The 24,684-nt window shown below is 32.5% G+C and overlaps 1 protein-coding gene across 10 annotated transcripts in view; it reads left to right on the top strand.

The window, feature by feature from the left end:
• ZC3H13 (zinc finger CCCH-type containing 13) overlaps positions 1 to 24,684 on the top strand; it is a 93,799-nt gene that overhangs the window by 10,467 nt on the left and 58,648 nt on the right. For all 10 annotated transcript variants that reach the window (XM_032496138.1, XM_032496131.1, XM_032496136.1 and 7 more), the window contains one exon: positions 17,038 to 17,146. Coding sequence is in view for 8 of the 10 variants with exons in the window: in XM_032496131.1 (XP_032352022.1) it covers positions 17,038 to 17,146 (109 nt within the window). In the remaining 2 variants the exon portion in view is untranslated. The remainder of the gene's footprint in view (positions 1 to 17,037; positions 17,147 to 24,684) is intronic.

Below are 24,684 nucleotides of genomic sequence, written 5' to 3'. Positions count from 1 at the left end.
CAGGGTTCATGAAAGATTATAGGATATATCAGTATTTCATTCCTTGTTTTTGTTGAATGATATTCCATTGTATTGATATATCACATTCTGTTTATCCATTCATCAGTTGATGAATGTTTGGGTTGTTTCCACTTTTTGGCTCTTGTGAATAAGGCTGCTATGAACATTCATATACAAGTTTTTGTGTGACCATATGTTTTCATTTTTCTTGGGTTTATATCTGGGAGTGAGATTGTTGAATCATATGGTAACTATGTTTAACCTTTCAGGGAACTGCTAGAATGTTTTTCAAAGCAGCTGCATCATTTTACATTCTTGCCAGCAGTGTGTAAGGTTTCCAATACTCTGCATCTTTGCCAGCATTTATTATCTAACTTTTTAATATAGCTATCCTATTGGTAATCTCCTTGTAGTTTTGACTTGCATTTCCCTGATTGCTAGTGGTGTTGAACACCTTCTCATGTGCTTATTGGCCATTTGTATATTTTCTTTGGAGAAATGTCTATTCAGATCCTTTGTCCCTTTTCAAATTGAGTTGTCTTTTTAGTGTTGACTTTTAAGGATTCTTTATATATTTTGGATACAAGCCCCTTATGATTTGCAAAAATTTTTCTCCCATTCTGTGGGTTGTCTTTTCATGTTCTTGATGGTGTCCTTTAAAACAAATAATTTTTAATTGATGAAATCCAGTTTATCTATATTTTATTGTTCCTTGTGCTTTTGGTGTCATATTTAAGAAACTGTTATCTAATTCAAAGTCATGAAGATTTGTGCCCAGATTTTCTTCAAAGAATCTTAGAGCTTTAGCTCTTGCATTTAAACCACTTACCTATTTTGAGTCAATTTTTATGGTGTGAGGTAAGGGTCCAACTGCATTCTTTTGCATATGGATATCTGGATGTCTCATTGTAGTCTTTTTATGAAAGTTATTGAATTATGTAAAGCAGCAACCTTTTTGTAATTTAAGATATATAGAAACCTTCTTTTGACTATTCTGATCCTTGAAAAAAAGCTGTGTCCCAGTTTCATAGTTTGTAAAGACATATTTGGGGACTTAAAGTAATATAATTTTAGGTATGTAGCTTTCTAATGTCTGATATGATACATAAAACCATTTTGGAAATCTCAAATGGTAGTTCTCAGCTGGAGGTATGTATCAAAATTCTTCTGGAGGAGAGATGGTCTTTTTCAAAATATGCATGCTGTTACTCTACCCTTGATCTGCTGAATTCGAATTTCTAGGTAGGAGCTGAGTGTGCGTATTTTGAGTATTACTTCAGTATAATGAATGGACTCTGTGGTTTGCTGGTAGATGTTTAACAAACACTCAGAAAACAAACAAACAAACAAAAAAAACTTTGCAGGATTTACCAGTTTCTTTGGTGTAAATACTCTCATCATGGTCAATTTCAAGCTCCCAAAATGGTATCACTGAATACAGAGTTGGGAAGTGTGGGAATACACACACAAACATACATACATATATATAATAAATATAATTAGCCACAAGAATAAAATGTACTAAAATATTTAGGAAGTGAATTTTGAATAAGTATTACCTTTGTTATTAATATTATTTATTTAATTGTTAGTTTATATAATTTAATTTTTAATTATAGTTTATGCAGTTCCTTAAAATTTACTTGTCTTCCATGAGTCATTGTGAACTGGCTCCAGCACACTACGACATGGATTGTAGTTAAGGTAAAGGGCAGACATCTGGAGTTCATATTCTGAACACATTACTTAAGGAAACTGATAGTAGAGTTAAATAAAAATTCCTAATCTGTAAAATGGATATGATAGCTGTATTATTGTGTTACTGTGAAGAAAATACATGTAAAACAAATAATATGACTGGCTATTCCTTGATGACAGCTTAATAGTATGTACTGGGATTAGAATAGTTCTTAGCCTTTTCTAACATACGTTGGTTTCAGGCTCTCAATAAGAAATGAACATAAGCATTGGAAATTTAGGTTTTTAACAGGTATCTCAGTGTAAGTGGTTGTTGATCATAAAGATTTATATGTTCAGCATATCATTTTGTAGACAGCAAAACTGGTATTTTGTTAAGAAATTTAAAGCCCAATTCTTGCTTTTCCTAGATGAGAAAGCCCTCAAAGGCACCAAGCTTCATGCACACTAAGATTCAAGAATGGTCAGGTTTTAGGGAATTCACTATACAAACTTAGAGAAAACTGTTAATAAACTCAGGCACCAGGTGTTAATTATTTTGAGTGATGGATCTGGCACAAAAGCAGGTGCTGGTCATTTTTGTGATACATTACCTACTGTAACGTGTGACTTTTGATCTTCACATAATGAATTTCTATGGGAAAACAGATTTAGTTTGGGTAGGGGCAACTATAGCATAGATAACAGCATAGCTAAAATAGGATATATGTGATTTTCTGCAACTAACTGTAATTCTACTGCTTCTCTACCACTGACCTCAATTCCAGTGTGTCTGAGTTATGAGGTTGATAACCCCTGATTTTGTGGAGAGACAAATTCATAAATAGATAAATTGTAGTTCTAGTCTGTGATAGTATGTCAGAGAGATAAGCCACGCACACAATGGAGGGGATAAGTAACTGCCTGGGAACCAGAGAACACTTCACAGAGAGAAATGACAGTTGCCCTGGGTGGGAAGAGGTTAAAGTCTAGGAAGAGGAAGAAAACCAACGCAGTAACAATAAGGAGTTTGAAAGGACTAGTATGTTTGAGAACCTTTGAAGCTGTGTGCTTAGAATGGAAGAATTAATAGTATGTGTATGTGAGATGAGGGCTGAAGATGTGTCTTCTTCTTCCAGTTCACCTGTAGACCGTGGAGCTAGTAAGTTCACTTACTGAATAAATGAAAAACAATTCTGATATGCAGCCAGTGTTCAGAACTCCTGATAGTCTCAGGTCTGTGCTGTCTAGTAGCTATTGAGCACTTAAAGTGTAGCTAGTCTGAATTGAGATGTGCTATAAGTGTAAAATGCATACTAAATTTCAAAGACTTAGTATGAAAATAAGAAAGTCAGATATCTTGTTAATAATTTTTTATGTTGATCATATGTGGCATTGGCAGTATTTTGGACATACTGGCTGGTGTAGGTGAGCTGAGTCAAACTTAACATAATGGAACTGAATTTAAACAGTAAGAGGCTTCTTTGAGGTGGAGTCAATAGGATTTGATTACCAAAAGAAGTGGAGGGGAGGTGTTAAGCCTAAATACAGGCTTCCCATGCCATTAACTGAGATGGAAAGGAGAGAGAATTGCCTTGTGGTCCCTGTAGTACACTAGGCTCATGGCACCATGGACAACTAATTTTTGGCACTGTTTTACTTGCACGGACAATAATAGTATTTTAAAACATTTATGAAACAATTTATGTGTTTTTATTGTACTAGGTACTTTGAATCAGTCTGTAGAACTTTTCAAATGTAATAATTTTTTCTTCTATAGCAGAGGCTTGCTATTTTATGTAATTCAAGCATAAAGAAAACAGCCTTGAAAGCAAAATTAGACCTCTGAATATAGAATCAGATAGGAGGACTATTCAAGCATTTGTTGGTGATCAGGGCATGCATGTGCTATGCGGGAAACCTGTCTCTTCGGAGAAGCTTTGCAGCTACATTCAAGAAAGGATTAAACAATTCATCAGTGTGGGACAATATCTAGTTTAGGATTTAGAGATGTGAGGTGCGCATCCTTTGCTCACCTAAAATCTTACCTCAGAGCAGATGGGCAGTGGTCTAAGTTTATTTGTATATATTGATCTTCAAAATTTTTTTCTTTTTTAAATTGTAAAACATATATATAAATTTACCATTTTAAACATTTTTAAGTGTACAGTTCAGTGATGTTAAGTACATTCACATTGTTATGCAGTCATTACCATCATCCATCTCCAGTATTTTTCATGATTTTATCTTTTCTGTTAATCTGCTTGCTCTCTCATATGTGAAATTAAAACAGTTGGAATAATGTTTCAACTGATGTGTATAATATATTTAAAAATATTTTTTCTTAATCTGTCATTTTAATGACCTTCTCTGGTCTCAATAATAAGTCATTTTCAGAAGTTTTTCTTTTGAGACTTCAGAATGATACTCCTTTTTCCTTGTCCAGTATTTTTTCAAAGGGTCATTTTTATCATTTGCTCCTATTTCCTACCCTACCTCAACCTGATGACTTATCTTCAGAGAATCTATTTAGTCTTGATATTTATTCTCTCCTCCACTCTGGATCTGTTTAAGATGACTACTATGCAGATTACTTTTTCAGATTGCCGTCTTTAGCTGAATCTCAAGTTGATTACTCAGCTTCCAGCCTTTTTCAGATATTTTATAGTCTATCATTGATTATGATTTTACACACTAAAACAGATCTTTACCTACCCTTAATGCTTGGTTCTCTGATGTTCTGAATTGAGAACTAATTTCTAGCATGCAGCTTCCTGTCTCCGGGAACTCTTAACTCCCAGACTATACACATAATGATTACTTTTGCTTCATAGTTACTTACACAGTTCAATTCCTGTCTCTCCTACTGTGCACCCCCTCCTCATCCTCCCCAGCCAATCCCCTACTTTGTTCTTTTTCTCTATCTTGATATTTCTGGCTAGATGAGGAAAAAGTGATACTGACTAAGGGAGGAGATAGGACTATATCTGTTATACAAAGCTGACTGATGCAGTGGAGGACTTTAAGTTAGCAGGCCTTATTAACAGATTTACTGACTATCCTGAGTTAAGTCTCTTGGCTTTGCCTTTTACCTCTAACATAAAGATACCTGCACCAGTATGTCACAAGTTATGGTGAGAACCAAGTGAGGATGTACTTGTGAAAATTCTTTGGAAAGAATAAAACACAGTAATGTAAAACACGAAGAGCAGAGAGTCACCAAACTAAAAATTAAAAAAGTGATTCTCTGTAGGATTAAGTAGAACCGATGAGTGTTGTTTATCTGCTTCAAAGGGAAAGATTTACGACAGAAGGGTAAGGGTATAAATAGAAATATAATATATACCACCTGGTAGAAATTTGATAGTGTATAGTACTGGAATGATTATAGTGATTTTTAAATGTAGATAAAAATGTTCATTTCATATAAAAAATTAATACATTTTTAGCCTGATATGATCTGCAAATGTATTTTTGATAGCATTAAAAGAAATTCCAGTTTCTAAACCTTGGCATAAAACAACCATTTATTTTGTTCATGGATTCTGTCAGGAAATCAGAAAGGATACAGTAGTCATGGCTTAGATCTTCCTTTATGTCTGGGACCTCGGCTAAAGTACTGGAATCATTTGAAGATTTCTTCACTCTCTTGACTGTTGATGCTGACAGTCAGCTGGAGACCTGTTTCTCTCCGTGTGGATAGAATGGGCTTTTTCTCTTGATGGCTAGGAGCAAGAGAGATCTAAAATCTGGGTGCTGGGTGTGTTTGTTCCTACTGGGGTGGTGTTTGTTTTAGGCCCTCTCAGCTGACAGAGCAAAGAAATAAATGTGTGTATAGTAACCTTTTTATATATATATATATACACATGCATACACACACACATATATATACACACACACGTACACACACGTGTATATATATATATACACATATATACATATACATATACATATACATATACATATACATACACACACTTACCTATAAATATTACTAGTAACCATCTGTATCTATGTTAAGCTAACCATGAGTTCTTATTGATGTCTCTAATCTAGTACCACTATTTTTCTTCCATTCTTTTTGTTGTTATTCAAATGTCCCTTCCTTAGGTTATGGGAGGTCTTTATGTTAGATCCTGAGCATTTTTTAAAAATTTACTTTATTGTAAATAATTTGCAAACAATAAAACATTCATTTTAAATGTGCCATTTGAGTCTTGACAAATGTACACACCTTTAAAACCACCACCACAATCAAGATACAAGAACATTTCCTTCAACCCAGAACATATCTTCATGTCCTTTTAGAGTCAGTCCCCTCCCAAACTAGGCTCCTGACAACTTCTGATCTGTCACTACAATGGAATCAGATAAATATATTCTTGTGTCTTAGTTCTTTTAGCAAAATACTTTTGAAATGCAGCTATGTTGCAGTAAGTATCAATAATTTGTTCCTTTTATTGTGAACTAGTGTCCTGTTATATGGATATATCAAAATTTGTTTATCCATCCCCCAGTTGATAGACATTAGAGTTGTTTTCTGGTTTTTGACTGTTATGAATAAAGCTGCTATGAACATTTGTGTACAAGTCTTTGTGTAGATACTTGTTTTCTGTGGGTAAATACCTAGAAGTGGAATTGCTGAGTCATATGGTATGTGTAACTTTTAAGAAACTGCCAAATAGTTGTACAGTAGTTATTCCATTTTACATTTCAGCCCACAGTGTATGAGGGTTTCAGTTGCTCTACATTCCTGCTAACATTTGGCATTATTTCAGTGGGTAGTATACTGATTTTTAATTTGCATTTCTTGATGATTAGTGATGTTGAGCATTTTTTAATGTGTTTATCGTCCTTTTATATATTTTTTGTGAAATGTCTATGTCTTTTTTTTCTTAACATTTTTATTGATTTATAATCATTTTACAATGTTGTGTCAAATTCCAGTGTTCAGCACAATTTTTCAGTCATTCATGGAGTGTCTATGTCTTTTGCTTATAAATTGGACTATTTATCTTATTACAGATTTGTGGTTCTTACATGTTCTGAATACCACCAGTCATTTGTAGGATATATGTATTGTAAATATGTTTTCCTGGTATGTGACTTGCCTTTTCATTTTCTTCGTGGTGTATTTAAAAATAATTTTTAATTTTGATGAAGTCCCGTTATATCTTGCCTTGTATTGACACAGCCTCAGTAGTCCTTGATAGTTTGTTTCTGTTAAGATAAGATGTTCCCAGCTCATTGTGTGTATTTTTATACCCTCTACTTGGAATTAGCCTTTTTCCCCTACAACCCTGGTTCTTTAATTGGGAGATAGTATTCAGGACCACTGCTGTTGGAAACCACTAGATTAGTCATTTTTAGGGCTTTTCATTGTATTTCACGTAGGAAATATATATGTATCTTCTCTTTAAAAACATGCAAACAAACTTGAGTTCAAATAATTCAAATATAGAATTGCAGGACTTTAACCTAATTCTTTGATTCTACGGTTATATCAGTTTTCTCTTTTGCTGAATAATCCCTGTTGACATTCATTTGCATTATCTTATATTTAATAGGTCCAGAATAACAATTAACAATAGTATTACTAATGATATGATTACTTAGAACAGTTTAAGATGTCTTTGTAGTTCTTAGGATATATCCTAAGTGAGGGAAATATCTGTGAAATGTGTTTGTTAGGAATATATCATCAAATTATTGCATTTTGAGTCTCTTGAACAGTTGTCTATGTGGTTAAACCACAAAATTGGTATATTGAATTGATTTATTTCATTTTGATCTTAGTTTTAGGATTTTTCAATTTTAACTTTGTTTTTTAGATATGTAAAACATTTCCGTGGTTTCAGTTATGAGGCTTATGCCTACTGTGCTAATAAGGCATTTAATGATTTTAAAGTTAAATCTGCATAACAGGTTACTTTCAGAAAAGTCTACCTTTTATCTCTTGATTGCTCTACTTTTTTCCCTATAGATAACCTAAGTTAAGTTACTGAATTATCCTGCCACTTTAACATATGTATGCATGATTGTTTGCAGATGACATGATACTGTACATAGAGAACCCCAAAGACTCCACCAAAAAACCTATTAGAACTAAAAAATGAATTCAGTAATGTTGCAGGATACAACATTAATATACAGAAATCTGTAGCATTTCTATATACTAGTAATGATCTACCAGAAAGAGAAATTAAGAAAATAGTTCTGTTTACAATTGCATCACAAAGAATAAAATGCATAGGAATAAATTTAACCAAGGAGGTGAAAGACCTATACCATACTCGTGAATTGGAAGAATTAGTATTGTTAAAATACCCGTACTACCCAAAACAACATACAGATTTGTCAGTTCTTTCAGAATTTCTACATAAACAGTCATGTCATCTGTGAATGGAGATGCTTGTTTCTTCCTTCTCAATCTGTATACTTCTATTTCATTTTCTTGTTTTATTGCATTAGCTAAGACTTCCACTATGATGTTGAAAAGCAATGGTAAGAGGGGAGGGACATCATTATTTTGTTCCTGATGTTAGTAAGAAAGCTTCCAGTTTCTTGGTTACGATGTTCACTATAGGTTTTGTATAGATGTTCTTTATCAAGTAGAAGTTTTCCTCTATTTCTAGTTTGCTAAGAGTTTTTTTTTTTTTTTTTTATCACAAATGGCTGTTGGATTTTGTCAAATGCTTTTTCTCTATTAATATGATGATGTGATTTTTCTTTTTTAGTCTGTTGATGTGACAGATTATGTTAATTGATTTTTGAATATTAAACCAGCCTTGCGTACCTTGTATAAATCTCATTTTTGGTGTTTAATTCTTTTTATATGTTGTTGGATTTGATTTGCTAGTATTTTGCTAATATGTTCAGGATTTTTGCATCTATGTTCATGAGACATATTGATCTGTTTCTTTTTTTTTCTTGTAGTGTCTTCATCTGGTCTGGTATTAGATACTTAAGTATTAATGCTGGTCTCAGGATAAGTCAGGAAGTATTTTCTTTGCTTCTGTCTTCTGGAAGAGATTGTAGAAAACTGGTGTAATTTCTTTCTTAAATGTTTGATAGAATCATGGGTGAACTCATATGGACCTGGTGCTTTTTGTTTTGAAAGATTATTCTTGATTCAATATCCTTAGTAGATATAAATCTATTCAGATTGTCTATTCCTGATGTGTGAGTTTTGTGTCTTTCAAGTAATTAGTCCATTTCATCTAGGTTATCATATTTGTGGACATAGCATTGTTCATAGTATTTCTTTATTGTCTTTTAAACATCCTTGGATTCTGTAGTGATGTCTCCTCTTTTCTTTCTGATATTGATAATTTATATTTTCTCTCTTCTTTCTTAGTTAGCCTGAGTAGAGGCTTGATCTTTTCAAGGAACTGGCTTTTGTATTTGTTGATTTTTCTCTGTTGATTTCTTATTTTCAGTTCCATTGATTTCTACTCTAATTTTTGTTATTTTTCATTTGCTTACTTTAGACTTTAGTTGCTTTTCTTTTTCTAGTTTTCTAAAGTGGAAACTTAGATCATTGATTTTAGAGTTTTCTTTTCTACTGTATAGATTCATTGCTATAAAGTTTTCTCTAAGCTCTGCTTTCACTACATCCCACAAAGTTTGATAAATTGTATTTTATTTTCATTTCATTTGAAATATTTTGAAATTTCTCTTGAGATTTCTTCTTTGACCTATGTATTACTTAGAAGTGTGATGATGATGATGATGATGATGATGATGATGATGATGATGATGATGGTGGTGGTGGTGGTGGTGGTGGTGGTGGTGGTGGTGGTGATGATTTTTAATGGAGGTACTGGGGATTGAACTGAGGACTTCATGCATACTAAGCAAGCACTCTACCACTGAGTTACACCCTCCCCACCATAAGTGTGTTGTTTAATCTCCACATACTTTGGGATTATCCAGCTATCTTTCTTTTATTGATTTCTAGTTATAATTCCATTGTGGTCTGAGAGCATACGTTATATGATTTCTGTTCTTTTAAAAGTGTGTTTTTTGGTCCAGAATATGGTCTATCTTGGTGAATGTTCCATGTGAGCTTGAGAAGAATGTATGTTCTACTATCATTGGATGAGGTAGTTTATAGATGTGAGTTATATTCAGTAGATTGATGATGCTTTTGGTTTCAGCTGTGTTCTTGCTAATTTTCTGCCTGCTGGATCTCCATATTTCTCTTAGAGGGATGTTAAAGTCTCCAGCTGTATTAGTGGATCATGTATTTCTCCTTGCAGTGATACTAGTTTTTACTTCATATATTTTGACACTGTTGTTAGATCCACTCTGATAATCTCTTTGTTTTAATTTGTGTTTAGCCCATTAATTTTTAAAGTAATTATTGATACAGTTGTACTAATACCTACTGTAATTGTTGCTGATTTCTATTTGTTATACCATCGTTTTTTGTTCCTGGTTTTTGTCTTCCAATCTTTTTGTGCCTTTTATAGTTTGGATTGTATTATTCCTTTTTCCCTCTTTTCTTAGCATATCAACTATACTTGTTATTTTTTACCTTTTTTTAGTTGTTGCCCTAGAGTTGCAATTACATTTACAACTAATTCAAGTCTACTTTCAACTAACGCTATAGCACTTCACAGATAGTCCAAGTACCTTATAATAACAAAATATTCCTAATTCTTTGCTCTGGAATATTTTAAGTGGTATTGGGATTTTCTGATCTTGAAAGGTTTGGTAGAATTCCCATGTAAAACCACCTGAGTCTGGTTCTACTTTATGAAGAAGTTCTTTAGGTAATTTATTTTTTCAGTGGAAATTAGACTCTTGACTCTGTTTAGTTACTTAGTTAAGTTGTTTTTCTAGAAAATTATGTATCTTGGTTTTTAAACTTGTTTGCATAGAGTTGTATGAAGAAATCTCATGTTTTTCATTTTTCTCTGTTTACTAGCTGTTTTTACTTTATCATACCAGATTTTGAATACTTGTGTTTTTTCCCTTTTTTCTTCATTAGGTTAGTCAATGATTTGTTTATTTTCAAAGAATCAGCTTTTGGATTTATATATTTATTCTTTCTCTTTTCTAACACATTTCTTTCTCTTTTCTTTATTAATTCCTTCTTTGGTTTACTGTATTCCTTTTCTTTTTGAATTTGTTGAGCATTTATTTCTTTATTTTCATGTATCAGTATTTAATTATATTAGTATTTAATGCTATAAGCATTTTTCTGATAACTGCTTTAGCTGAATTCCATGGATCTCATGTATCATGCTTCATTGTCACTATTTTTAAGGAATTCTCTTTAGGTTTGTATTTCACCTGTGATTTAATGATTGCTTAATGGCATGTTTAAAATTTTTCAGGTTGAAGAACCTTTTGTGTGTATGTGTGTTCTTTTAATTAAAAAAAAAAACTTCTGTTTTATTTCTCTATGTATTTTTAAAATTTGATGAGATTTTCTTTGTGGCCTAAGATGTGGTCAGTCTTTCTGAATTTTCTCTGTCCTTGAACAGAAGGTATGTTTTCTTTCTTTCTTTTTGTTTTTGGTTTTCAGGTTCTAAAGCGTATCTAAAACATCTGTTGTTTTGATCTGTATTTTTCATATCTTTGTCTACTTGATCTATCTTGGCTTGAGAATGTCTTTTAAAGTATCTTACTAGTATGTTTCTGTCTAGTGTTCTCTCTCCATCTCCTATGGTTTGTGCTCTTCAGTACTGTATTACTGGATATATAGATAGGTTAATAACTATTCTATCTTCATTGTGGTTTTTAAAATGCAGTGTTTGTAGATGACTTGATTTTTGTTATCTGTTGAGTGTTTTTTGAAGTTTATAATCTTATTTGTTTATTTGTGGCTTTGCTTATTCTGAGACAAGCTAATACAATTTTTGTGACCACTTCATAAATGAAAATCTCTGATAACCCTATTATGGGATTTTTCTTCAGTATAGAATAAACAAAATAAACTATAGTTTCCTAAGTGCAGATCTAAGTTTCTTTACTGTCTGTCTATAATATTAAAAGGATCTGAAGTTGCACATTTTGTGAATCATTTAAAAATTGCAAAATGTCGATTATATCTATCCTAAAGCCATAGGCTTGTTGTTGGGCTTATGTTCAGGCCAAAAACTGCAGTGGAGCATTGTTTTTCATTATTTAAAGTTTTCAGCCTTGAGCAGAAGTGTCCAGTTGAAAAGATTTGAAAACACTAGGGTGAGAAAGAACCACAATCTTTTTAAAATTAATAATAGCTTTTTGAATTTTTGATAGCTTTGATATAATATATGGTAGTAAATGACATAAGAAAACTTTGGATTAACATTAACTTTTAACTCTAGAGCTGCTGAAAGAACATTCAGGAATTCACTGATAATGTTAGTGTTCTGTGAAATTAAGAATATTTTCAGAGCAATAGAATTTGGAATCATTTTTTAAAAATAAAAGATAAGAAAGAAAAATAACTTTGTAAAACATTGAATGTCTAAAAATTTAATGTTCTTTTCTATAATAAATAGGGAATTATTAACTATGAATGGCAGCAGCTTTAGTCTAGTAATGGACAAATTATATAAATGTTTTTAAAGGAATATTAATAAAAACTTTTGGTATAGAAATAATTGAGTCATTCTTTGACTAAATGTTCTGAGATAGTATTTATCAATTAATTTCAAAGGAAGTTTCTTCAAGTAATTTTGGAAAGATGCAGGGAATCCAGCGTAAGAGGTGAGATTATATGGATGATAAATGGAAGAGGTAGTTGAAGTAGGTTTTTTTTCCTTGCCCATCTTCTTTGTGTCATCTAATATATCTTATATACATTATACTCTTCCCAGCCATTAACCATGTAGAAACTTATCTTAGGGGTAAATATAGACTTGATCTTAGGCTCAAAATGTCAGTTGCACTAGTATGGCATTGAAGTGGCTTGATTTGTCAATAATTGTGGATAAGTCCAAGGGGCAATAGTTGACTATACTTTGAACAATAGGCAAAGTTTGATATGATTGCTAAAGAAGTGTTAATCTTAGCTTCCCCTTTCAGCATTATTATGGACTATATACTCTGAGGGTCCTCCCTCTACAATACAGTTAGATCCTGAATGAGCAACAACAATATACATTTTTAATGCATCATTGCTTTCTCAAGAATGCAAAAGAACAGCAAAACAAAGAAAGTAAAACAGAGAACGTGTTGAAACCAAGGATTGAGCAGCATATATGAAAGCTGGTAGTGACTTTAAGGCTTTTACAAATATCAGAGCTGGTCAGAGACTAAGCCTTGGGCCCACCTGTGAAGAGAGAATTGATAAATTGGAAGATGAAGGTGAAGAATTTGTCCAGAATGCAGCTCATAAAAACAAGATTATAGAAAATACTGACGACGTTCAAAGATGTGGGGGAAGTACTTAGAAAATCTAATGTACATCTATTTGGAATCTCAGGAAAATAGAATATGGGAAGGGTGGTTTTGAAAGAAATAGTGCTGAGAATTTTCTATAGTTGATATAAGCCTGCAGGTACAGAAAGCACAATACTTCTTAAGTAGAATATTATACTGTAAGTGCAAAGCACAAGAGGCATAGAGAAAATACTGGAAACACCCAGAGATAAAAGGCAAATCTTCCTACAAAGAATGATAGACTGACAACACCAATAACAACAGTGGAAGCCAAAAGACAGTGGTATAATAGTTTCAAAGCTGGAATAAATCTGTGAGCCTGTAGTTCTGTGCCTCGCAGAACTGTTTTTCAAGAATGAGGATGTAATAAAGAGGTTCTATGGTAAAATTGAGAGTGTTGACTTCCAGGAGACCTTCACTACACAGAGAATGTTTAAAAGGATATATACATCAGGAAGATGGGAAATGACCTTAGAAGAAGGGTCCAAAATGCATTAGTAAAGGTGAACAGAGAAAATGTTTACTAGGTTGTGTTTTGTTATGGCCTAGGCAGTTGTCAGAAATGTGACATCTTTGAGGAGGTGAAGCATAGTAGCAAAGGTATAGTGTAAATTACTTTGAATTCCCCAGAGTCCATTCACTTTTTCATTTTGTAGCTGCATTGTGGTTTGGAGATTTGACCCTAGATTCACTGCTGGGCCCTTATTAGTCTAATCTAGTCATAAAAATCCAGTTCTCCTTGCTAATTCAGTTGATTGAGGAACCAGGTCTAAGTCATTTAGTCTGTGGCTATTATCTTGATATCAGTTTTGATTCAGATTTGGCCATGTGTCTGAAGTTGGCTTACTCAGACTGAAGGAAAAAATTCATTTTTTTGATTGGAGAGAGGCACACACTGGGTGAACCAAGATTGCTTGTCAGTATGGTAATAAAAGAAATAGACTTTAATGTGTAGTCAACACTAGAAACAGAAAAGCTGTGAGAAAGTAAAACAGCAGGAAAATTTGGTCTCTGATGATTTCAGTGTGTTACTAGATCACCCAGCCTTGACGTTTACCCTATTTCTAGACTTCATTCTGTGTGAGATGGTAGTTTAAATTTATGTACCTTGTAAGATTATAGTTTCTTATATTCCACCCCAAACTCCTTCCCTGCAAAACAATTTCGTTAATACAAGAATAATTAATATGCCCAGAGAAGATGACAGAGTAGTGAAGGGTTTGAAAAGCATGAAATGTTAATGTACCACCAATGTGTAGAGTGTCTTTGGCCTGATAAAAGAAGATATTCAGGAGATATAGTAACAGTGTTCAAATATTTAAAGAGCTATCATGTGGAAGAATTACTAGATTTGTTTTGCACAATTCCAGAGATCAAAACTAGTTCTAATTAATAGAAATTCTGCAGAGGTATAAGAAAGTTGTAGTCAGTATAAGCAATGATCTTCTAATAATCAGAACTGTCTGAAAATGGGAGCAAAGGATGCAACAGTGGAAAGCTGTCAGTGGAGACCTTGGGAGTAAATTTGTTTTCCCTGAAGTCTTCTGATAGAGGACTTCTATAACTATGCAAAGTTTAGGAAAAATTTTCCTACATGGGGTAGGAAGTTGGATTATATTCCTTCAAAGACCTTTATTATTATGGTTGTTAATCCAGTTATTATATTGGTTTTCAGTTCTTTTAGCCTCAACGCTTCTTTTTTTTTAAATCTTTTTATTTCTTTATTGAAATACAGTCAACACTTCTTTTTAGATCATATCCTTGGTGCTGCCTCCTTACTAGCTAAAAGTAAAATTTATAATAAATAATACATCCATACATATAATGTTTAAGAAACTAATATGAATAATCTAAAGTAGAAATAAAATGAAAGAAACTTAAAGTTTACAATCATTCATTGCATTTCTGAAATGTAAGAGACTTTTAAAACCAAGCATTTTTTGCAATTTAGGCATAGACTGATTTTTCAACAAAACCTCATCTTAATTGACAGAAAGCTTATTTTAGTCTTTACCCAGGTGGTGAATCCATGCTTTGCTGCAAAAGTATTAGTATATTTGATCACAGGTACTGCTCCAGACTCTGTTGGCATTGCCACGTAATATATTTTAAAATCCAAATAATTCTGAATTCTTAAAATATCTCATCCCATGGGTATTGGCTAAAATATTGTGATTGTAATTCTTTAACAAGTATTTCAGCATGTACATGTTCCAGGATGATCTCGGAACAGTGTCAGAGTTATATTGAAAAACAATAAGCAGTGCAAAAATTACATAATTTCAGTATATACCATACATATTAAGAAATATTTACATAAATAATTAAATTCATTGAGATTATTACATCACTGGGTCTAAATCTGTTAAAAATATTGTTACAAATTTGCAGATTATTTTTCAGTACCAGCACTATTGCTTTTCAACTACATTTATAGTTGGATGTTGTATGATACTTTATAGACAAAAGGCACAGAATATATTATGCAGTAATTTGGAGGTAACTTTCTATAAACCTTTTTTGATATAGCACGTGCTAATGTATATTTATAGTGGGTTTAATCCATAGAACATTCAAAAGTTGCATGGGATATTCCACAAAGTATAGTTTAAGAATAAAAATAGGTTGTGTTTCTTTTTCTCCTTTTGTCTTATGTACAATAGGAGCTAATTAATTTTTCCTTTTTCTATCTTCTTTTGACCATTAACCATTTTGTAATGGCTGGTTCTATTATATAATCTTTTAATGATTTTTGTCAGCCTCTAGTGTCTTATCAGAAACTATGTATGTCATTTAGCAGGTACTGCTTACAACATGACTTCATACTACATTTGTAAAATTTAGGGGCAGTTAATATACTAGAGTTCTTTAAAAAGAAGACTTCAAAGAGAAATTAATTTGTGTTTTTAAGCAGTCTAATTTTATGTCTGGTAATGCCCAGAAAGAACTTTCAGCACTTAATGTCCTTGTGTGTTAGTGTCTTTCATAGTCAGGATTTTTTTTTTTTTAAATCTTTTCATTGTTATTTTGCTTTTTTGTTGGGGAGGAGTAGGAATTAGGTTTATGTATTTTTTAATACAGGTACTGGGGATTGAACCTAGGACCTCATGCATGCTAAGCACATGCTCTCTACCACTGAACTATACCCCCCCCCCCATAGTCAGGATTTAGAGTGTTAATAAAAGTGAGACACCATGGTGGGAAGATAACAATTCCATGATGTTGATTACTTTATTTTCTTACACTTAGTAAAATGTGGTTTGGAGTCTTTATTGTACATAATAGGATATTTAATTAAATTTTACAAGCTGAATTACTGTTGTCCTGCTTTATCTGTGGCCTACTTTTATACCTGGAATAAAATGTTCAAGTTTTTGTTTTTTAGCTGCAATGTAAGGACAACTTTTCTAACTCTTTTAGTTACATTTTGATTTGATCAAAATAGTGAAAGTCTCTCTTTTTAAAGCATTTATTAAATTATAAAATCAGTTTGAATTTATCTTTAGGTGTAGGAAAATGCTCTTACATTAGTGTATATAAGTCTTACATCAGCAGTAATTTTTGAGAACCCACTGTGAACAGTGTAACCCTTTTCTAGTCATTTTTAAATATAGTCACTTAAAAATCCTCCAATTGTCTTTTATCTGTTTTAAACTTTACCCCTTGATTTTCATGTAGAAACTGAGTATGTAGTATACTATCAAATGCTTATTAAAGTATTAGATTTGCATTGTGTATTTTGAAATCTTAGTTACTTGGTACGTTTACCAAGTTGCCATTCTTTACTAAAATATAGTACAATCTTTTCATTGTGATGCTACTCTAGAACTTGTTACTTCCTCTACTTAGCGGATAAGTGATTATTTGCAAAACTGATTCTTTGATGAAACAATAATGAAGTTGAAAGTATTCTATATTGTAGCACTACCTCAAATACTTTTTATAAATGTAATAACCTGCATGTATGTATGTACTTTTTAGAAAGAATCTTCAAGAGGGAGACATAGGGAAAAGGAAGACATAAAAATCACTAAGGAGAGAACTCCAGAAAGTGAAGAAGAAAATGTAGAATGGGAAACTAATAGAGATGGTGAGTTTCAAAAAAAAAAAAAAAATCTTTGTTTATATAGTCAATTTATTGATTATTCACTTTGTAGACTTTCTGTGGGCTTCAGAACACTTTTCAATTATGATCTCCCTGTTGTTTCAGTATCATCTAATTGACTTGTTTCTGTGTTAGTGAGTTATTAAGGCAGAAAATGACATATAGTAGCAGAACAAAAGCAGAAGCTATTTATACTGCATTTTGCAACTTCCCCACTCTTTTTTTCCCCCTAGAACTTGTACAGCATCACAGTCCTTTGGAATTTTATTACCTTTGTAAATTTAAGTTCTTCAACACCAAAGTTCTTAAAAAGTCTTAATTTATGTTTGCTATTTTTGCATAAAATATTATAAGTGAAATTTTTAAACCTAAGGACCTAAGAAAATTATTTCCAAGAAATAATTTGTTGGTTTCCATCTTTTGGAAGAAATCCAAATCAGATGATATTTGAGACCTGGAATTTGTTCATGAAGTATAAGCAAAATCATCTTTGAGTTATTGCCTTAGCAAATAAGCATTTATTTTCTACACCATAAATATTCTCTCTTCTCTACTTCTGTGATCTTTTGGAAAGGTGAGCACTTATAGCCTCATCCTAATGAATAAAGAAAGAGAACTCATGTTTGTTGAATGTGTTGGGTGTAATAGTCATTTTAATTTATATAATCACCTGATTAATTCAATAGCTTTGTTACTCTACTTATAGATGACAGAAACCAAGAGTTTAAGAATATAAGCCACTTCCTCATCAGTAAGCTGAAAACTTAGACCAGGGGTTAGAAAATTATAGCTTGTGGGCTAGCCATCTGTTCTTGCAATAATTTTGTTTGGAGAACAGCCATGCCCATTTGGTTACATATTTTCTGTGGCTGCTTTTGAGCTATGATGGATGAGTTGAGTACTTGTGACAGCTAAGAGCCTGCAAGCCTAAAATACTTGCTACTGTATTTAAGAACTATCTCTGAAAACTTACAGACTAATACTTGAAAAGTACCTGAAATGACTCTCCAGTAATTTGAACATCAGTACTTTTTAAGGAAATCCATTCCATCTTTGTACAGTATTGTCTGTTAAAAAGTTGCTTCTAAGAACAAATAGGAAACTTCTCTATGATTAGTTCACAGGAATTTCATAAGTAAATCTAATACCTTCTATAAGTTAGCAATAAAGGCAGCTATAATATCCCATTGTAGTTGATTAATCAGTTAATGTATTGAAATAAAATATTACGAGCCTTGACTGTTAAAGGTTGAATAGCTAACTTTTCCTAAATACTAAGGGATTAACTCAACACACTTAACATTCTTTTCATTTTAATTATTTGTGGATAAAAAACATTCTGAAATATATTGGATGCTTCTTATTTTTAAAAAGAGAAACTTCCCTATTCCCATTACAATAATGTGTGTTAATTGTTGAACATTTTAAAGGTTCAGAAAAGCCTGAGTCAGTTTGCTCCTTTTCTTCATAGTAGCTATTTCAAACCCTCTCCATAAATCTTCAACCTCTTACATCTCCAACCTTCCAACTCCTCTCTCCTGCTTGCCCTTTACAACACAGAGATGATGGAATTCTTTATCCACAATTTCAACTTCCGGCCACCACACCTATAAACTAGTGTTTTGTTCATGTTTAAACTTTTTACTTCCCTCTTATTCTTTGTAAGAGGCTTTCCTCCTGATGCATAAAGTTATGCTCCTCTGATTTCCTCCCATTTCTGCAATCTTGTTCATTCATTTTACATCCTCTTTTATATCTTTAACATCCATCTTGGCACATTTTCTCTTCTCCCCATATTTTTTTGTGCCATCACCCTGCTTATTCCTACTTTACAACTAAATTCAATTTTTTCACCGTATTTATTTAGTCTTCTGACCCATGTCTTCACTAAAACTACGTTAAGGTCACAGTAACCTCTTTTAATAAATGGAGACATACTTGTCTCTTTCTTCTGTAACCTTCCTGCAACATGTGACACATCTGAGAGCTTCCATCTTCTTGAAACACTTTACCCTTGGCTTCCCTCTATCACTCTTCAGGTTTTCTGTTTTCCTGTTCAGGCCCTTTGGTCTTACATAGAGATTCCCTATATGCTAGCTATCCCTTAAATGTTGATTCCCAAGGCTTTGCTCTGGACTATCATCTTTAAAAAGCTAAAGTGATTTTTACCACAAGAGCCTTTTATATGCAAAATTCTTTTCAAAGATGAGTAAATGTCTTTTATACTAATTTTACATGCGAAATAGCCACATGGCTATTTCTTATGTTTTCTCTTGATCAAAACTCATAGGTTCTGATTATTGTGATATCCCTGTGGTTTAACATTTCCTGTTTGAGGGAATATTGAAGCATGGAGTTAGTCAAATGGTGAGATTGAACTTATTTAATAGATTTACCTTCTGTGTTTTCAGTCTAAAGTAAATAGCAATTTTAGCTAGGCTCGGAAGAAATTGGTCTGTATGAGTATTTCTCAAACTTTTCAGTCCCAGGACACTTTTCACTCTTTTTAAGGACTCCAAAGAGCTTTTATCTTTGTGGATTATCTGTTTCAGTAGTTTCTATAATAGAAGTTGGTACTAAGAAAAATTTAAAATATTTATTTAACAATGATAGTAGTAAATCTAACATATACTTTTATGGAAAATAGCTTTGCAAAGCAAAATTAAAAAGTGTGAACAGGTGGCAGTGTTTTACATATTTTTACAAATCTTTTAAACTTCTTTTTAACTTCTTAAAGTTAAGGTAAATTTCTTAACTGGCTTAATAGAAGACATCTAGATTTCTTATCTGTCTGCATTCAATTTGTTAATGACATCATATTTCATGTGACTTCTGGAAAACTCCATTATATACTTATAAGGCAATGAGTAAACCAGGCAAATAATGTAGCATTATAGAAATATTTTTGGTCTTTTGAAACTCCAGAAATTGCCTTGGGAATTCCTAGGAGTCCTTAGACCACTCTTTGAGAACCATTTGTCTCTAGAAGTGGCCTCTAGAACTTTTGGTTGTTTCCCCTTTACCAAGACTTCTTTTTTTCTCACTTTCAAGTTTTCTGTTCAGGTGAAATCATGCTCCCAGGGCATCATTAACATCTATGTATTAATGACTCCAGTACCTGGAGCTCTTAACAGAGGCATCTACCAACCGGGTGTCTCCATCTAAATTCTATATCTTAAGAGCACCACTTTCCTACTGGTTTCCCAAAAGCCTGAGAGTCATTGTTGATATTCCTTCTTCTCCTCAGCCCAGACATTTATAGAATTCTGAACATTTCTATCTACTGAATGTCTTTTAGAACCATCTGTTTCTCTCAGTTACTGCTAATATTGTAGTTCTTAAGATGTTTGTTGCCTGTAAATATATTTTACCAAATAACCTTGTAATTTCTTGCCTTGAGGTGAGTCTTATCTCCTAAGTCATTCTCCACTGAAAGCCAGAATAATTTCAGAATTTTTTTTTTTTTTTTACTAAAGTATAATAATACATTCAGAGGAGTTCCTGATTCATGTGTGCAACTTACTGAGTTTTCACAGACAGACAACCTTGAACAGGACCCAGGTCAATGAATAGAAAATTACTACTATCCCATAAGCCCAGTTGTACTCCCTTTCTAGTCACTACCTCTCAGCCCCCACCTCACAAAGGTAACTAACTGTCCTGATTTCTACCACCGAGAATTAGTTTTGTCTGATTTGAGCTCTGTATAAATGGAATCTATAGCATGTACTGTTTTTGTGCTTAGCTTCTTTTGCTTACAATATGTTTGTGAGATTATTGCACATAGTTACAGTTCATTAATTCTTACCGGCATATAGTATTTCATTGTATGACTACACCATAATTTATTCATTCTACTTACAGTAACCCTTTGAGTAATTTCTAGTTTGAGCCTCTCATGAGTGAGTTTCTGTTACTATTCCTAATTGCATCATTTGGCAAACACGTACCCATTTCTCTTGAGTTTATGCTTGGGAGTAGGATTGCTGGTCCATGAAGTCTGCATATGTTTATCTTTAGTAGATAATGTGAAGTCATAAGTGGTTCTCCTTACGATGGTATTTTTTGCCTTTTTCATCTTAGCCATTCTGGAAGTGTAAGGTAGTATTTTATTGTGGTTTTAGTGTGCATTTCCCTAATGAGTAATGAAGTCGAGAACTTTTTCAAATTTATTGGCCGTTGTACAGCCTGTTTTGTAAACTCTATTCTAGACGTTTCCCTATTTTTTTTTATTGTGTTGCTGTTTTTAAATTGTTGAGTATTCTTTATATATTCTGAATGAGATCTTTATCAGATATATGTATTGCAAGTATATTCTCTCACTCCGTCAGTTACAGAGTGAGCTTTTAAAAGAATAAATTGGTTCACTTTATTCCCCTATTTAAAATTCTCTGATTTTCCATTGCCTTGAGGATCAAGTACAAATTCTTACATACCTACAAAACTTTTCGTTATCCAACTGCTTCCTATATTTCTAGTCTCCCACTCCCAAGTCTTTGTTTTTTATTTATTTCCTTAAACTTACTATAAGTGTTTGCTGTGGGGACCAATGCGGTAATATAAAAAGCAAAGCTATTACTGTAGTAGAGGAGAAAATGTCTGAACATGTTTTGGCAATCTTGGAGGTGTGTACATCCTCCTAAAATAAGGCATAAAGCCCAGAAGCCATAAAAGATTTGATTACATAAGGATTAAGGATTTAAATTTTTTGTATAACTAAAATACAGAAGCGACCTATTTTTAAATAGATCACTATAAAATATTTGACATGTGTAATGTGTAAGCATATAGTAAAAGCACTGTGTTAACATATAGAGAACTTCACAGATACATAAGAGAAAGATAATCCACTTGAAAACTGGACAGAAGATCCCAAAATTGGATACATAATTCATAGAGGAAGTAGAAATGGCCAATTAGTGCTCAGCCTTACTACAGGGGAATGCCAGTGAAAATAGAGAGCATTCTTCACCCATCAGATTGGTAGAAATGAAAAAACTAGTATTCTGAAGGAAGTTTACATTGGTCAGGCTGTTTTGGAGTATAGTTTGGCAATATTAAAAATAAAAATTATGCTTATCTTAGGATCCATCAAATCTAGTTTGAGAAATCTGTTCTAAAAAAATACTTGCACTTGTGAAACAAGGTAGGTATCAAAATGTTAATCGAAATCTTGTTTATAACAGCAAAATATTGAAAACAAACTAAATGTCTTGTCAGAAGGAAAATGATTAAATAAACTGTGATATGTTCGTATCATGAAATGCTTTGCAGATGTTAAAAGAAGGTGTTTGACCTTTATGTATGACATGGAAAAAAATCTTTCTATAAGGCAGTGTGTGTAGAAGAGTATAAATAGAAAGGCTTATGTTTATGTCTATGATTACTTGCATACAATAGATTGGTAGAAGTAAAGTTGTTGTATTAAAGGGTATGAATGTTCTTAAGGCTTTTACCCATATTGCCAAATTATTTTCCAGGCTAGATGTACAGTTTATGTTGCTACCTCCAGAGAATGAACATTCCTTTTATCTGTACCTTTGCCAGTACCAAATATTATAATTAGGGGGGAAATGGCTCTTTAATGCATGAAGAAGTCTTATTTATAAACAATTTGCATTCCTTTCTTTTTGTGAATTGCCTGTTCATGTCTTCTGTCCATTTTTCTTTTAATCAGTAAGAATTCTTTCTATGTACAGAGTGTCAACGTTATATACTACATATGCTTTTGGTATATATTCTTTAAAAATCTCTGCCTAGTTAAATGTGCTGTTCTAATTGAATATTTTCCTGATGACTTAGAATCATCTATATGAATCAGTTGTTCTAATTGTAATTATAACCTTAAGCTATAAAATATGAGCAGTATTTTCAAAATTTATTAAATGATTTCAGACTGTTTTTGAGTTCCATCCTAATATTTTGTGCTTTCGAATTTCTCTTCTTTTGTCAGACCATCAGGTGCAGTGTGCCTACTTCATAGTATATCTCTTATAGGCTAGGAAAACATCTTACTTTTGATTGTAATAGATAAAATTAGAATAAATACTTTCTGAGTAAAGACTTGAGAGCTTTTCCTGTAAGCAAAATATATTAACTACAGTACATTGGCTTTGACATATATTTTAACTGCTCAGGCCTACCCCTATCCCCACCCCTCCTTGGTTGGGTGGTCAGGAATTGAAGATTGAAAGCCAATTTCTCATTTTTCACATGTGTTCTGTATGGGTGATACTTCCAGATAGCAGTTTTTAGATGAGCAGAACATTATTAATAATACCTTCAGAAACACTGCAAATCATTCTTCTTAATTAATTACTCTTTCTTTTGTCTTACCTTAGTATTTAGTAATGAAATTTTATGTTAGTGATTTTTTTCATTGAAGTATTACTGATATACAATGTTGCATTAGTTTCTGGTGCACAGCATAGTGATTCAGTTATACATATGTGTGTGAGCATATATTCTTTTCCATTATAGGTTATTACAAGTTACTTGAATATAGTTCCCTGTGCTATTATCTGTTAATGATTTAAGAACACAATCAAACCAGGTCATTATTTATTCACTGATGTAAAATGTCTCAGTGGAGTACAAAATAGCAACTAGAGATACCCATTATTCATTTAATTAAATTCAGCATCTTTAGCATTTTATCCGATAAAAACTGTGTGCCTATAAATATTTAGTAATTGCTTTCTGACTGAAAAGTATGATTTAGTCTGTATTATATATTTACTGAGAAATTGTCATCAGACACCAAAGTAAGGTGAATAATCAAGATTTGGACACAGATAATGGATATATAATTATCCTCTCAGTCCCCAAAAATGAATGGTTTGCATTCTAATGTATTTTACCTATAAGTCAGTGATGTTCTTTTGTATGTGTGTGCTTTAAGCAATCAAGTAGAACTCCTTCTTTTTTTGTGCTTCATTTTATTTCTTTTCCCCAAGTTAAGAAATGATGATCTTAAATGCTAAAAGTATGGCTTGAGAACGGACCTCAGTTTGTAATCAGTCAGGCCCAGTGTGGTCATGTGTTAAGACAGAAGTCAGTGCAACAGGTTTCTTGGCATTAATAGCAAATAAAATGACAGTTCCAGTAGGCACTGAAAACTTCTACATATTGTAATGAAATACCTCTGCACACCACTCTTCCTGTTTTTTCCCCCTTAACCAACGTTCAGGTTCTTTTCATTAGAAAAGATGAATAAAAATAGATACATAATATCAGGTCCATTGAAGAGATGAACAATTCTAATCTAAGGAACTAGTGAAAATGTTATAGATCCTTCAGAAATTAGCTTATGTACACATTAACATTAAAATTATTTTTAGATACAGATCAGTTATGATGTTAATTAAAAAAACTATGGAACCAATGTTGTACACCCAATGTAACCTTAATACTAATGAGTCTAAGAAAATCAAGAAGATAATGAATCCATCATATGCAGCATGAAATATTGAAGGCTTTGGTATCTTTAATGCTTAGAATTTATAGCTGAGTGTTTTAATTGT

Source organism: Camelus ferus, chromosome 14 (genome assembly GCF_009834535.1).
Source record: "Camelus ferus isolate YT-003-E chromosome 14, BCGSAC_Cfer_1.0, whole genome shotgun sequence".
NCBI lineage: Eukaryota > Metazoa > Chordata > Mammalia > Artiodactyla > Camelidae > Camelus > Camelus ferus.
This window is presented reverse-complemented; position numbering and strand designations above follow the sequence as displayed.